The sequence below is a fragment of the Talpa europaea genome (assembly GCF_964194135.1).
Source record: "Talpa europaea genome assembly, chromosome: 6".
Classification (NCBI taxonomy): Eukaryota; Metazoa; Chordata; class Mammalia; order Eulipotyphla; family Talpidae; genus Talpa; species Talpa europaea.
Window position 1 is genome coordinate 71,756,336 of NC_140072.1, and position 16,148 is coordinate 71,772,483.

At 38.1% G+C, this 16,148-nt stretch overlaps 1 protein-coding gene across 9 annotated transcripts in view; it reads left to right on the top strand.

Annotated features, from left to right (window-relative positions):
* Positions 1 to 16,148, top strand: part of LOC311172126 (E3 SUMO-protein ligase RanBP2) — a gene marked incomplete at its 3' end in the record, with an annotated part of 72,068 nt that overhangs the window by 54,346 nt on the left and 1,574 nt on the right. For 8 of the 9 annotated variants that reach the window (XM_084235295.1, XM_084235288.1, XM_084235290.1 and 5 more), the window contains 3 exons: positions 3,796 to 4,000; positions 5,126 to 5,227; positions 15,786 to 15,931. In XM_084235295.1, coding sequence (XP_084091421.1) covers positions 3,796 to 4,000; positions 5,126 to 5,227; positions 15,786 to 15,931 — 453 coding nt within the window. Of the gene's footprint in view, positions 1 to 3,771; positions 4,001 to 5,125; positions 5,228 to 15,785; positions 15,932 to 16,148 lie in introns of all 9 variants that reach the window. The other variant, XM_084235287.1, reaches the window with a different exon arrangement.

Sequence of the window (16,148 nt, forward strand, 5' to 3'; positions counted from 1 at the left end):
GTGCCACTTTAGAAACTGATACACAAGGGCTTGTCAGTATTTTGTAAACCATATTTAGAGGTGTTAAAGTATCTTATTTGAGGTGACTGTTGTGTTGTTTTAAAACATTCACCATTGCTATAACTTAAATTTTTTGTGAAATAACCTGTACTATCACGTTTATTAAATAACAGTTTTAGGGGACTGTTGAAGAATACCTTTGGTAGAGACGTTCAATGTGACGAAGCACTATAAAGGTTAAAAAAAAAATGCTGCCACAATAAATTTGAATTTTGGGCCTCCCCAGTGGCGCAGTGGTTGAGCGCTGCGTTGTGAAGCTGCCCGCAGCCTCTGCAGCACTGGTTCGATCCCTGGCCACCGGGTGAGGGTCCCACATAGCACTCAGACCTCTCCTGCAGCCCTCTGCTCCCCTCAGCAGTGTACTTTGTCAGTCTGCCTGCTCTGCTTTGCTCTCCGCTCTGGCTCTGGTGAATTCTCTCACCCTCCTGCACTTCTGATAAATAAATCTTAAAAAAAGAATAAATAAATTGTAATTTTGGAGTTAAGTACCCTTTGATATATAGAGAGGAGACAGAGAACTAAGAACCAGTAAAACTAAAATATGTTATAATTGACGTAGATTTACATCCTCTTAGAATGCATTCTTCCTATTTTTACACTCAATCTAATTGATCTTCAGTTTTGCAGAGTATCTTCAGATATTTATCCTTTGTATTAAATGCAGCATTTATGTGTTGTATTTATAGTATTTATTTACTATGAGATAGTCCTGTGCTGAGGATTGGGGTGCTGTTACTGAAAGAAACAAAGAATTTGATTTGTCTGCATGAAGTTTTCCATATTACTTTAAGGGTGAGGATGTGTTAGGAACCCCCCCAAGTAATTAACCTATATTTTTTGGATAATACTTGTGCTATGATTCACAAACTGTACAGTTCACTCATTTTAAAGTACAGTTCATTGGTTTTTAGTATAGTCACATGGTTATGCAGTCATCACCATAATCCTGTTTAGAAGATTTTCCTTAAGCCTAAAAGAAGCCCTGTACCTCTAGTAGTCACCACTCCCATTTCTATCCGATTCCTCTAGTCCTAGAACCAGTAACATACTTTCTGTCTCTGTGGATTTCCCTATTCTGGTTATTTCCTATTTAAAGAAAAAAACATATTATGTGGTCTTTTGTATGTTTGGGGAAGGATATTAATTTGGTGTTTTTTTTTTTTTTTTTAAACTATATGTATCTGTTGTGTGAGTTTTGGTTGGTTGTAACTTTCATAGAATTGGTTCATTTTATCTGTTATTAAATTTGTGGGTATAATGTTATTCATGAAACTACAAAGTTCATTAAAATTAATGCTTTTCATGTTCCATGGATTAACGGTGATAGTTCCTATTTCATTTCTGATGTAGTAATTTGTGTCATCCTTTTTTTCTTGGTTACCCCGGCTAATGTTTATTAATTTTATTGACCTTTAAATAATCAGCTTATACTTTTATTTTCTTGTTTTATTGATTTCTGCATTTTCATTATTTCTCTCCTAGCTTTAGGTTTATATTGCTCTTTAGTTTCTTAAGGTGAAAATTTATTATCTTTTTATGATGTGTATTCAATATTGTGAAGGCCTGCTTTCTTGCCTTTACTGCAGTAAAATCTTGATGAGATGTAGTTTTGTTTATTTTATTGTGATAACCTTGATTTACATCACTGTATACTCAGAGGTATAGGTTCACACCTCTTTAGATGTATGTTATCATACCGCACACCACACCACACCGCACCACACCACACCACACCACACCACACCACACCACACCACACCACACCACACCACACCACACCTACCACCAAAGCACTTTACAGTTCTTCATTGTCTGTTGAACACTCTTTTCCCTTTACAGTTCAGCTTTGTCCTCTGGCAGCTTCATATTTTTTTTTTAGATCTATTTATGCATATAAGAACAGGTCTACACCAGAGGTGCAGTGGGGCGGGGGTGTGTGTGAGAGAATTCACCAGAGGAGTCACCGAGTGGGGAGCAGAATAGGCAGATGTATTGAAATACACCACCGAGGGGAGCAGCGGGCAACATAGGAGATTCTTTTGTGCCATATGGGTCAGCTCCCTGGCTAGGGATCAAACTCATGCTTTGTACGTGTGTGTGTGTATGCACTTATACATATATGTATATACATACACACACATATATTTATATATATATTGCTTGATAGTGATGAGACTTTAATCCCTGTGCCAACAAGGAGGCCCTGGTAGCTGCAATTTTACAGTCCAATTTCTAGGGTTTGTTTTTAATTTGTTCTTGTTTCTTTTTTTTTTTTTTTAAAGATTTATTTATTTATGCATGCAAGAGCTGGGTACAGGCCAGAGATATGGGTGGGTGAGAAGATTCACAAGAGACAGAGCAGGGAACAGAACAGGCTGACTGAAATACACTGCTGAGGGGAGCAGTGGGCGAGACAGGAGAGGTCTGCTTTGCCATGTAGGTTGCTCCCTGGCTGGCTGGGGATCGAGCTTGTGCTGCAGAGACTGCGGATTGCTTCATGGTGCAGTGCTTAACCTCTTGCGCCACCAGGGAGCCCCTCTTGTTTCATTTTTTTTTTTTAAAGATTTATTTATTTATACAAGCACTAGGTACAGTCAGAAGCGCGGTAGGGCGAGAGAATTCACCAGAGCCAGAGTGGGGAACAGGACAGGCAGACTGACCAAGTACACTGCTGAGGGGAGCAGCGGGCAGCAGGAGAGGTCTGAGCGCCATGGGGACCCTCACCAGTGGCTGGGGATTGAACCGGCGCTGCAGAGGCTGCAGGCAGCTTCGCAACCCAGCGCTCAACCGCTGCACCACCGGGGAGGCCCTCTCGTTTCATTTTTATTTAATCCAAATTATTTTTGTCTCAGAGTGTTTTGTTATTTGTGTTATTTTAAAACATGTTGCTTAATCTCCAAATATTTGGAGATTTTTTCAGGTATATTTCAGATTTCTAGTTTATAGGTATATAAATGTTTTCAGGTGTATTAATGATTTCTAGTTTAATTCCATTGTGGACTGAAAGTATTTTTGGGCAACTTCTCTTCTTCTGAGTTGTTGAGGTGTGTTTTAGGGCCTAGAATGTGGTCTGTTCTGATAAATGTTCTATGTGAGCCTGAAAGGATTATGTATCCTGTTATTGGATGACACATTTAATAAAAGTTTTCATTTGTTACTGTATTTTTCATTTGTAAAATTTCCATTTGATTTTTTTTTATGGCTTCTATTTTTGTTGTTGTTGGTAACTTGTATGTTCTCATTTGTTTTAAGAGTATTTGTCCTTATCTCTGGGAGTATTATTATAATAGTTTCCATATAGTGTTTTTGTGGTTATTCAACACTTGGATCATTTCATGACATCCCCACCCCCCAGGCCAGAGTGAGTTGGGTTTTCTTGGGACTTAATCCATTTGTGGTATTAATTGCTTCAGGTTTTTTGGTTGCTCTATAGCCCCAAGCTGGTCTGGAGTGGTGGGTTGTGGCTGAAATAAACCATCTGGTTATCACTCAGGTCTTGAGATTCTTAATCCTCCTGCTCTCATCCACCTTACAGAGGCTTTAACATTGTTTTATCTGTTTCAGTGATTTTGTTGTTAGGTATTGGGGGAGAGAGGGTAGAGTGAAAAAGGGAGGAAAAAGGTGAAGTTTGCTAATATTTTGTCTAGAACTCCAAGTTCTCAATTTTTTTTCAGTAGGGATATATAATCTTTTTGTCAGCCGTTTTAATGGCATGTGATTACTTTCTTTTTGCAGAAATCCCAGAACGAGGAAATAACTAGCACAACTAACAGTGTGTATACAGATGGAAGTAATGTGACCGTCCCATTTTTATGTAAATCTGAAGAATCTGATTTTAAGATCAAGTCTGTTAGTTCACCACCTATTTCTTCTGGAACTTTGGACAAACCTGTAGATTTGTCTACTAGAAAGGAAAATGAAGCAGATCCTACAAGCCAAGGTGAAATTTGATAATAAGCTTATAAAACCTTATATGTTGCATAAGGTAAACCCTGTGTTTGAGAAGCTGAACTTCTAAATGTAAATCCTAAAAACTCCCTTTCTTTAAGTTTGAGATATATAAAGGGGCATAAGATTTTGAAATAATCAGAACCATACTGTTTCTCAACAAAGATAATGTGTGCTTTTATTGTTATTAGATCACAACACTTTGTTCTTCCCTATTTAGCTGAGAATAAATGACAATAGTTTGCTTACATGGAATTTTTTTAGTGATAGTATTTCATTTGTATATCACTTTTTAAAGTGATTGTAGATGTTATTATAATATGTAACTATTACAATAAGGGTGTTAAATTTTTATATCACTTAAATGCCTTTTCTCTACCTGATTCATTAATGCAAGTGTTCAGTTACAGTAACTATTTGTTATGCAGTCCCCCTTGTTTTTTTACTTCAGTTTATTTTAGGAGCAGGGTAATTATTTGAATAATTCTGATTTTTATTTGTACAGTGTCTATATTTTTTCTAGCAGTAGTAAACCACAAATGTTATGTTTATAGGCACCTTAGAGTCCTGAGAGAGGAAGATAACTTCAGACATAAATTTATTATGTTTTCACATGAAGAACGTAAAATATAGGATTTTAAGAGCTGATGTAACTATACAAGGGTCGAATTAAGAGCCCCAGACTCCTGATGACCAAATAAATTGTTGAGTTTATATGAGCTTTTTATTTATGAAAAATGAAACAAGTCTTTATGCAGATATTTCCTAAAATTGTGCCTTTGAATTAATGTTTTAAATTATAAAGGTGATATTAGGCAGTAACTATAACTGTATACCTGATTTTCTAGCCCCACGTTTCATTTTTCAAAAATGAGCTTTGGCATGCTTTTGGTGTAATGTTCATCATTGAGAATAATCCTGTAAACATAATACTGAAGAAGCTTAGAATTTGATATACTTTGTAACTTTCTTCAGAGAAATAACCAGAATATTCCATGATTGATTTCCAACCCTCTCTGTGGAGAGTCCTACCCCCATTCTCTTTGGGTACCGCGTAAAGCTTTTATGTTCATTATGCGTTAAATGAGATACTAAATTACTCCTTTCCTTTTGCCAGTAGAAAGCAAAGCTGTTTCATTTGGATTTGGAAGTAGCACAGGGCTGTCATTTGCAGACTTGGCTTCCAGTAATTCTGGGGATTTTGCTTTTGGTTCTAAAGGTAAGATAAGAAAGAGATTTTAATGATCTAGAGTTAAGCACAACTGAAAACAATAATCCTTTTTGACAGTGTTGTAACTTTTGTTAGGAAGGTCTCATATTTTTCTATTTTTGACATTTATTAATATAGTCATAGGAATTTTCTCTGAAATCAGTGTAAGTCAAGTTGAGCCAGGAATATCTTTCTAGTTTTTGAGTAACTAACCTTAATTATGGTACATTTTTTCTCTTATACTTTAGATTTGATTTGTTGATTTCCCAAAATTAGTGCATCTTTTTTTTTTTTTTTTTTAAGATTTATTTATTTATGCACATGAGAGCTGGGGTATAGGCCAGAGATGGCGGGGTGGGTGGAGGATTCATGAGACAGAGTAGGGAACAGAACAGGAGGGTCTACTGAAATACACTGCTGAGGGGAGTAGCAGGTGAGTCAGGAGAGGTCTGCTGCGCCATGTGGGTTTCTCTCTGGCCGGCCGGGGATCGAACTTATGCTGCAGAGGCTGTGGATTGTGTCATACTGCGGTGCTTACCCCCTTGCGCCACCAGGGAGGCCCTGCATCTGTTTATTTAAAGCAGGTGATTTTATAATTTTCTCTTTTTGTAGTGTCTTTGATTGGATTTTACTATAAGATTGTGCTAATTTTACAATTGGTTAGCTTTCCTGTCTTTTCTAGTGTTATTTCTATTAATCCACTTTGGCATCATTTTTAGAAAAGAAATCATTTCCTTGACTATTTTATGTTTATTGGCACATATTTTCTCATTTTGATAATATGAAATTGGGTTGTCAGAAAAGTCATGATGCATTTTTTGCTTGTAAAACAAAAAAAAAAGTCATGACTTTTCCCGACAACCCAATATATTTGATTTTAGCCCCGCTTAGATTTTTTTTTAAGATCTATTTATTTTATACAAGAACCGGGGTACAGACCAGATGTGCGGGAGGATGAGAGGATTCACCAGAGACAGAGCAGGGAGCAGAACAGGCAGATGTACTTAAATACACTGCTGAGGGGAGCAGTGGGCGAGACAGGAGAGGTCTGCTTTGCCATGTGGGATTCTCTCCGGCTGGCTGGAATCGAACCTGCGCTGCAGAGGCTGCAGACAGCTTCACAGTGCAGCTCTCAACCTCCTGCGCCACCAGGGAGGCTCTAGATCGTTCCTTGTATAAAATGTTTGATTTGTGGAATAAATTTTACATGATTAATAAAAAATGGTGTTCTTCCCTCTGACATATTTACAGTTGTTTTAGAGTTCCTGTCATTTACAAAATATCTGAAGATAAGTTGGAATTCATAGCTTCACAGCTGTGAAGTGCCTTATTTTTGTTTTAATCTATTAAGTAGCCTGAAGTCAGGATAAGTCAACAATATCGTCGTATAGTGGAGAGAGTTATCTACCAAAAAAAAAAAAATACAAGTTAATGTGTTGCCTGTTGCTCAGTGTAACCTTTTCAAACTACACTATCAGTATTGTACAGTGAAGTGTTTTTTTTTTTTTTTTAAAAAAAAAATTTTTTTTTCTTTTTTCTTTTTTAATAGAGGCATGTTTTATTTATTTGTTTGTTTGTTTATACATGCACTGGGCACAGTCGGAAGCGCGGGAGGGTGAGAGAATTCACCAGAGCCAGAGCAGGGAGCAGAGCAGGCAGAAGGACCCAAGTACACTGCTGAGGGGAGCAGCGGGCGGCAGGAGAGGTCTGTGCGCCATGTGGGACCCTGCTCCGGTGGCCGGGGAGCAGCCGGGGATCGAACCAGCGCCGCAGAGGCCGCGGGCAGCTTCGCAGCCCAGCGCTCAACCGCTGCGCCACCGGGGAGGCCCTGTACAGTGAAGTGTTAAATTGGCAAGATTGAAAACTCATGAGGAAGGGTTGGTTTAAGAATTGACCATTGATATTCACTGCTCACCACCACTTACAGTAGTGAGTTAGTTCACTTAGCTACTTTATAACTATATTTCTCCCTTTGTTTTGTAGTTAAGTCTCTGGACTTTATGCTTTGTCTTTTAAAAGAAGTAACTTTGGGTTTTATCAATTCTTTGTGATTTTCATGTTGCTTTAAATTTTTGTCTCTTCTTTATTGTTAGTTTTCTTGTTTGTTGAATGCTTCTTTTATTTGAGATTATGTTAACAGTCACTTTCTAGTATTCGAAACTGTAAATTCCCTGGAGCCAGTTTTAATTGTTTAAAGATGTCATGAATCTCACTGGAATGTGGGTGGTTTTGTCTTGTTATTATTTCGTATCTATCTCTGTCCATCTAATTCTTTCTGTTTACCTACCTACCTACCTACTACCTGTCTAACTCCTGTCTAAACTTGTTCCTGGCGTTGTATGGACCTATTTGTTCGCAAAAATTTTGTGTTTTGGTTGGTTTATTTTTATTCATTGAGTTAGCATTGATTTACAAAGCTGTATATAATTTAGAGGAATAGGTTCACACCTGAAATATATGTTACCACACAACCCCCAATATCCAAGCATCCATATTCCTTTCACCTGTTGACTCCCCTCTCCTCTTTGTCCTCATCCCTGCCTTTCCTCCGTTTCTAATAACCTAAATTCTGTAGTCATATTTCTAAGGTTGTTTTGGTTTTGTTTTATCAATTCCTTTTTTTTCCCCTTTATATTCCACATGACTGAAATTGTCATATTTGTCTTTTTGCCTTCTGATTTATTTCACTTAGTGTCCCCTCCAGTCCCATTTACATTATCACAAATTGCAAGAGTTCATGTTTTTTTATAGCTGAGTAGTAGTCCATCATACACACACACACACACACACACACACACACACACCTCTTAATCTAGTGCTTTGTCGTCAAGACACTTAGATTGTTTCTATAACTTGTCTATTGTAAATATTGCTCCCATGCTGGACATGGGAGCTCTTATATTCCTTCAAATTAGTGGTTTTCTATTGTTTGGCTAGATACCTGGGAGTGAAGTATCTGTTTTTAATATTTTGAGAAGCCTCTATACTATTTTTTCCACAGGGGCAGGACCATTTTACATTCCTACCAATATTGAATGAAGTTTCTTTTTTCTCCGTAACCTTGCCAACATTTGTTATTTCTGTTTTTTTTGTTTTTTTTTTTTTTTTTGAGGGGGGTGGTTACCGTTCTCACAGGAGTGTGGTGTATGTCATGGTTTTGATTTGCATTTCTGCAAAGGATAGTTTTCCTTCTTTTTCAATTTGGATTCCTTTCATAGCTTTCTCTTGCCTAATTGCTCTAGCTAGAACTTCCAATACTATGTTGAACAGCAGTGGTGAGAGTAGGCATCCTTCTCATGTACCTGATGATGCTAGTTGTGGATTTGGCAAGTATGGCCTTAGATATGTTGAAGTATGTTCCTCTATCCCCATTTTACTAAGACTTTTTCTGAATGGATGCAGAATTTTGTCAAACACCTCTGCATCTATTGATACAATCTTATGATTCTGTTTGTTGAATTGCATTGAATGATTTGCATGTGTTGAAGCATAGTTGCATCCCTGGAATAAATCCCACTTGATTATTATGTATGATCCTGTTAATGTATTATTGAATTTGGTTTGCTATGCATCTGTGTTCATCAGACATTTTGACATGTAGTTTTCTTTTTTTTGTGATGTCTTTGTCTGGTTTTTGGTTTCAGGGTAAAGATGGCCTCATAAAATGTGCTTGGAAGCATTCCCTCTTCTTCAGGTTTTTGGAAGTTTGAGAAGGCTAGGAATTATTTCCTCTTTGAATGTTTGGTAGTAAAACCATCTGGTTCTGAACTTTTATTTTTTATGAGCTTTTGATTACTATTTCAGTGTTCTCGCTTACAATCTGTCCAGGTTTTCTATTTCTTCCTGAATCAGTCTTGGAAGGGTATATGCTTCTAAGAATTTGTGTCATTTCTTCCATATTTTCTAGCTTGTGGCTTAAAGATAGTCATAGTAGTCTCTTTATGATTCTCTGTATTTCTAAGGTCTCTGTTGTAATCTTTCTTTTGTTCCTTATTTATTAGATTCCTCTCTTTTTCTTAGTGTTTCTTCTAAGAATCAACTTCTGGTTTCATTGAATCTTTTGATTTCTATTTCATTTAGTTCTCTCATTTTTATTACTTTCTTTTACTGGCTTTTGGTTTCATTGGTTCTTTTTGTAGATTCTTAAGGTGTAATGTTGTTATTTGAGATCTGTCTTGTTTCTTGATGTAGGCCTGTATTGCTGTATACTTCCTGTTAACACTGCTTTTGCTTGTGTCCCATAGGCTCTGGTAGGTTGCATCTTTATTTTCATTTGTCTCCAGGTATTTTTACATTTCTTCTTTGATTATCTCATTCAGTAGTGTGTTGTTTAATTTCCACCTATTAGAGTATTTTATTGTTTTCTCATTGTGGTTGATTTCCAGTTACTATGTTGTGATTAGAGAAGACACTTGATATAATTTCAGTCTTAATGTATTTATTGACAAACTTGTTTTGTGACCTAATGTGTGGTCTATCCTGGAAAATGTTCCATGTGTGCTTGAGAAGAGTGTGTACTCAACTTTTTGAGGGTATAGTACCTTATAAATGTCTAATATAGGTTCTTCTGGTCTATTCTTCATTTAAGGCTATTTGTTGATTTTCTTTATGGCTGGTCTGTCCATTGATGAAAGTCGGATATTGATGTCCTCTGCCACTATTGTCTTGTGGCCACTGTGTTTTGTTTTTTTTTTTAGGTTTGCTAATGGTTGTTTTATATATTTTGGTGCTACTTCATTTGGTGATGTATATTGGTGTTAAGCTTCCTAATGTATTGATCCCTAAATCGTTGTGTAATGTTCATCCTGTCTCTTGTACCTTTTTTCACTGGAAGTTGTTTTTAATCTGATGTAAATATGGCTGCCTTGCCCTTTTTGGGTCCATTTGTTTGCTTGTAGGATCATTTTTTTATGAACCTGTCTTTCTTTAGAGCTCAAATGGGTCTCTTGGAAACAACAGAAAGTTGGGTTTTGTTTTCTGATCCAACCATCCACTTTGTGCCTTTTGATTGATTGGTTGAGTCCATTTACATTTAAAGTGAGTATTGATATATAGATGTATTTTTTTAATGTATCTTTTTAAAGATGTATTTTATGCATACAAGAGCTGGGGGTGTAGGCCAGAGTGGAGGTGAGAGGATTCACCAGAGACAGAGTGGGAAGCAAAATAGGTGGATTGACTGAAATACACTGTTGAGGGGAGCAGCAGGTGAGACAGGAGAGGTCTGCTACACCAGGTGGGTTAGTTCCCAAGCCAGGGATTGAACTCATGCTGCAACTGCTACGGATAGCTTCATAGTGCTGAGACTTAATCCCTTGAGCTTCCGGGGAAGCCCTAGATCTATTCTACTGTCATTTATCTTTAGTTTTCTGGTTCTATCTTTCTTATTTAATTTTTTGTGGATTTTCATCACTTTTAGATAGGAATGCTCCTTTCAACATATCTTGTAGGGGAGGCCTACTGTTTGCAAACTCCTTCAGCTTTTGTATGTCTGGGAAGACTTATTTCTTCCTTGTATCTGAGATTCTTGCATGACATAGTATTCTTGGCTGGTAGTGTTTTCTTTGAGTGTTCTGAATACATCATTCCATTCTCTCTTCCTGAAGCATATTTTATGAGTAGTCTGATGTAAGCCTGATGGGAATACCATTATATATAGCTGCTTTTTTCACCTAGCCACCTCCAGTATTTTTTCTTTGTCTTGAACTCTTGCCAGTTTCACTGCTATGTGTCTTAGTGTAGATCTGAAACAGGGGTGGAGAGGGACACAAAAGGGCAACAAGGCAGGAGGCCAGATGGAAGGATGGGACGCTACCCACCTGCCCAGGCTCTGAGACCAGAGAGCCACCAAAAAACTCCTAAACGCCAAAAACCTAAAACAAAGAGCTATAGCCTAACAAAGGACAGTGCCCGATAAGAGGACAGGTCACTGTCTGTGGGTTCTTACCTGTGCACACAATTGCAAGAGACCTTAGATTTCAGGAACAACAACCATAGGATTTATTTTCCAAACAGGGGAAATAAAGAGCTCACTGTATTCGCAAGTGGTGACTGTCTCACCCAGGTAGCTCAGTGATGGTCACCAGTCACAGGGAATGCTGGACAGCACCATACAGTAGGGATGCCACTACTGGTGCCGCAGAGGTGGTGTCAGAGACACCTGGTGTTAACAGCTCTTTGAGACACCAGGCCCAGGGCCTTTGGTTTTCCTTCCAGGGAATGTCAGAGACAGGACCAAGGCCCAGTCGGTGACAGAGTCCTTTGGCTTCTCTTCTCTTCTCGGAGGTTAGCTGCTGGATGCTTCTTTTCTTCTTTCTTTGGAGGCTGGAACCATCTTCTCTTCAGGGGCTGGCGTCGTCGTCTCCTGGACTGGCATTGTCTCTGGGCTGGCGTCCTCTCTATCTTCTCTCTCCGCTCAGCTCCCTCTGACCCTTTTTCAGGGTGCCCCACCCATGAGTCTGATTGGACCATTTTTCAATCCGGTGGGTGGTTGGACCATTTACTAATCAGCCCATAGCATCTGATTGGCCCATTCCACAACCCAGGAACTGTGTTTTATGTAAAAGGGCTCTGAGGAGCAACTGCCAAAACTGACTTGTGAGAGCTGGGTCCTGGTGACAAAAGTCTGATTGGTCCATTCCATGATTCAGGAAGTATACTGTTATATAAAAGGTCTCTGAGGAGCAACTGTCACGACTGACAAAAAGGCAGTCACTGAGCTCTGAGGAGCAACTGCCACGACTGACTTGTGGTGGAGCAGCAGGCTGAAAGAACACCACTGCTCCTGCCACCTTCCACCGCTGAGGCAGCTGGGTTCCAGTAATAGGTCCTGTTGCATTTAGTAACCAAGTGTTCTTTTTTAGCTTCATGGACTGGTATATTCAGTTTCTTCTCCAGATGTGGGACATTTTCCTCAATTACTTCCTTGAACAGAGTCTGTTCACATTAACCGCTTTCTTCATTTCTGTGATACTCATTATTCTTACGTTGGTTTTCTTAATAGTGTCAGATATTTCTTAAGTTCCTACTTCTTTTTTATTAATTTTTTTACATCTCATTTCTCCTTTTCCATTTAGGCCCTTTGTGCATTATTATCACAGAGGTCACTGATTTGATCCTCCGTTTAACCTGTTCTTCCATAGCTTTCTAGAGTTATTGATCTCATTTATTGAGCTCTTTCCCTCCTGAATTTCTGTTATTTTCTATTTAAAGCTTCAATTTTTATTTTCTGTTCATTGATTTTTAATATATCTGAATTTTGTTGTCTCTTTGATTAGATTTTCTGAGTCCTTTTGTATTTTTTTCATTTTCCTTTTGAGTTTTCTTCTGTCAGTTTTTTTTTTATTATAGCAATTCAGAACTCTGATAAGGAGATAGAATCATCCATCTTTTTGTGTTTGGATTCTGAGAGTCATTCTCACATTGTGATGTCATACTTTCTTAAGGTCCTATATTACTATGTGTAATATTTTTGTGTGTGATGATTCTGTTACTTAAGGTCTCCTTATTATTGTTTCTAATATATTTAATTTTTCATTTATTTTGACCTTTGCTGGTTTTTGTATGTACTCAAATCTATTTAGTAGATGCTCAGTCAACAGGTTAGGGTGGAGCGTCGATGGAACCACAAGGTTTTCCCTTCCTTCAAGGGAGTAGTCCTAAACACAACCTCTGCTCCCGTCTCCCCAGAGCCTTAGGCTGAACTGACCAATCTGCACTGGTGTCCCCTACTCCAGATTACAACCTTCACCTTCTTCTCTTTATCCATCTCCTGTTCAATGTAGCATGAATCTCCTTGGCGTTAAATCTGTTGAAGTCTACTCTGGTCTCTACTGACCAAGGAATAATCAGTCCCACTTCTGTCCTTGAGATTAGCTCTCCAAACTCTGTCCCTCTGGCTTTCTGCTCCAAGAACCCACAGCCTGTCTGTTTAGGCCCTGTGGTTAGCCTAGGTAGGCTGTCATGTCATCTCCCCTTGCAGGATCTACTCCACTGCTTACCAGGCCCTACCAAGTCTGGGTTGCTTTCATGGACCCTCCCTGGGGCTTTCTGGGTTCCATGGAGGAATATTACAGTGGTCCTGCTTCCCTGTCCCATCCCAGGGTCCACTCAGGTCTGCTGCATCTCCCATGGTGAAGGCTACTTCCAGGACCTTCCTAGGGCTTGCTGAGTTCTGCACAGGACCTATTGCCAGAGGGGCTGCTTCCAGGACCCATCATGGAGCTTCCCAAGGCCTGTGTGCATGTTTGTGGAGACCTACTACAGGAAATCTGCTTCCAGATTTTCTCCCAGGTCTGCCAAGAATTGCCATGTAAAGGCTTTGCCAGTTTTACTCTGCTGCTTGCAGGGCCCTACATATCACTGGGGCTCACCACATAGGTGGGTTACCTGCTTTGCACATTCCATAGTTCACTGGCATCCTCCTTTTTTTTTTTTTTTTTTTTTTAAGATTTATTTATTTGTGCATGCAAGACCTGGGGTATACGCCAGAGGTGGGTGGAGGGAGTGAAAGGATTCATCACAGAAAGAGTGGGGAGCAGAACAGGCAGCTTTACTGAAATACACTGCTGAGGGGAGCAGCTGGCGAGACAGGAGAGGTCTGCTGTGCCATGTGGGTTCAGCTCCCTGGCCAAAGATTGAACTCTTGCTGCAGTGGCTGGCATTAGCACTGAGACTTTAACCTCTGCGCCACCAGGGAGGCCCTGGCATCTTCCTTTGTATGTTATTACTAGTGTGTGCTAGAATTGTCTGTTTTTCCTTCAGGAATTACTGGCTTTGTTCTGCAATCTAATTGTGAGTATGTGGGGATGAGCCCAGTATCTTCACTATGCCACCATCTTGTCCTACCTCAGAAAATATATTTTGATTGTTTTAAATTCAGGAGTCTTTCATTTATTTTTCTGTATTCTTTAATAATATATTATTTCTGTGGTGGTTACTTTTTCTTAATTTATTTTTAAGTTCTCTATTTTGGGTTTCATTTTTTTTTTCCTTTTTCCCCCTTTACTCATTTTCTTCTAAAAATTCTATTCACGCAGATCTATCTGTCATTCCATAGTGTATGCCTGTTTTTTTGATACTTATGAAAACTAATTATTACTATTTTATGATACTTCCTTCAGATATTTCAATGTTTTCATTAAACTCATATACACTGGAATTTTCCTCTGTTCTATTTCCTAGCGCTGTTATGAAATTTACATTGATTATACTTTTATTGTATAAATTCTTATTCTGGGTGCCTTTAGAGCAGTGATTTTCAGTTCTTCATACTAGAATTTTCTGGGAGCTTTAAAAAGTTAAAGTTACTTGATAATTATGTTGGACTCTCTGGCCATGATACTCCAGGCATTGGTATTTTTTCAAAGCTCTTGGTGTGGTTTATGTGCTCTGGTGTTAAAGAGACATTGCTTTAGGGGAATTTTGAAAACTTCTGCCATGCCCCCTAGGGTTCTTTGGAGTAATGTTAAAAATTTCCCTGCTTTGAAACTCCTGAGTGAGTTACTGAGCCCCAAGCCTGGGTATCATCTAGATCTGTGATTACTGTTTTCAGTAATCTCCATGTAACCAGAGGTAGTGCTTTTCTTTTTTTCAGAACATTCCTTTGTAATATTTGCTTAAGAATTTTTGTCCTCTTTTTTTTTTTAAAGGTTTTTTTCCCCCTCCCCATTAAATCTAACATATCAGTTAGCTTTTTGCTTTATTGTTTCTTCAGTGTGCTCACTTAAGTTTGTAAATGATCTGTAGCCTTTTTGTTGCCTTCCAGGTTTTTAGCACCAGATGTAGAGTTTCAGTAAGGCAAATCAGCAAATAAAGTTAAGGGAGATGTTCCTTCTAAGATATTTGGAAATGTCTTAGTAGGGTGGATCATCTCATAGCCCTAGGGATGAAGAGTTTTTAATTTTCGCCGTCTCCAAAATGTCATGTGGAGTACGATAGTCTTTATTCCTCTGCATAGACATGGGGAACCTTTCATCCCTAACAGTTCTGGTGTTGAAAAATCCCTGAGAAGAGTTGGAGTCAGTGAACTCCCAAGGTCACCTGTTATGCTCTGGCCAAGATATTTTGAGTTCTATCACTAGTTAGATATTTCAGGAAGAAGTTGAGGTAGAGAAGTTGGAAGTAGGTGTTTAGGCTGCTCTAATACAGAAGTAGCAAATTTGACCTCTTTGTGAACATTTTTAGTTTCAAAAATTGTTTTTCATATAAAATATTTATGAAACAAACTGCCTTTGAGAGCTGAGCTAATAAGTTTTCAGAGTTTCAAGGTAGGTACCTTTAAGTACTTGCTTTATGACAATGTTCTTCAATAGTTTCATACATTTTACTTAAGGCTCATAGGATCTTAACTTTGTATATTCAAGCATTAATAGTACTAAATGTACAGTGTACTCGCTACAGGAGTTAAACTTGGCGGAATAATAAAATTTTGAAAGTTTTTACTGGATACATTGACAGGAACAGGATTTAAAAACTATATATACATATACATGTACATACATACATACATACATACATACACATACATTTATGCACTACCATTTAAATATTCTTATTTATTCATCAGATAAAAATTTCCAGTGGGCAAATACTGGAGCAACTGTTTTTGGAACACAACCAGCCAGTAAAGTTGGCGAAGATGAAGATGGTAGTGATGAAGAAGTAGTTCATAATGAAGATATCCATTTTGAACCAATAGTGTCACTACCAGAGGTAAAAATTACAGGATGAGCATTTTACTAATAACTTCTCATTTTATTTTTAAAACTTAACACAGACTTTATTTGTGGAGCCAGCTTTCTTTGCATATATACAGATTGAGAATATACGGATTGAGACTTAGTTCTTTATTAGAATTTAGTCTTTAAGTATATATTGTTGTCTTTGTTAATTTATAATAAATGTTGCCTGATAAAGTAAACTACTTTTT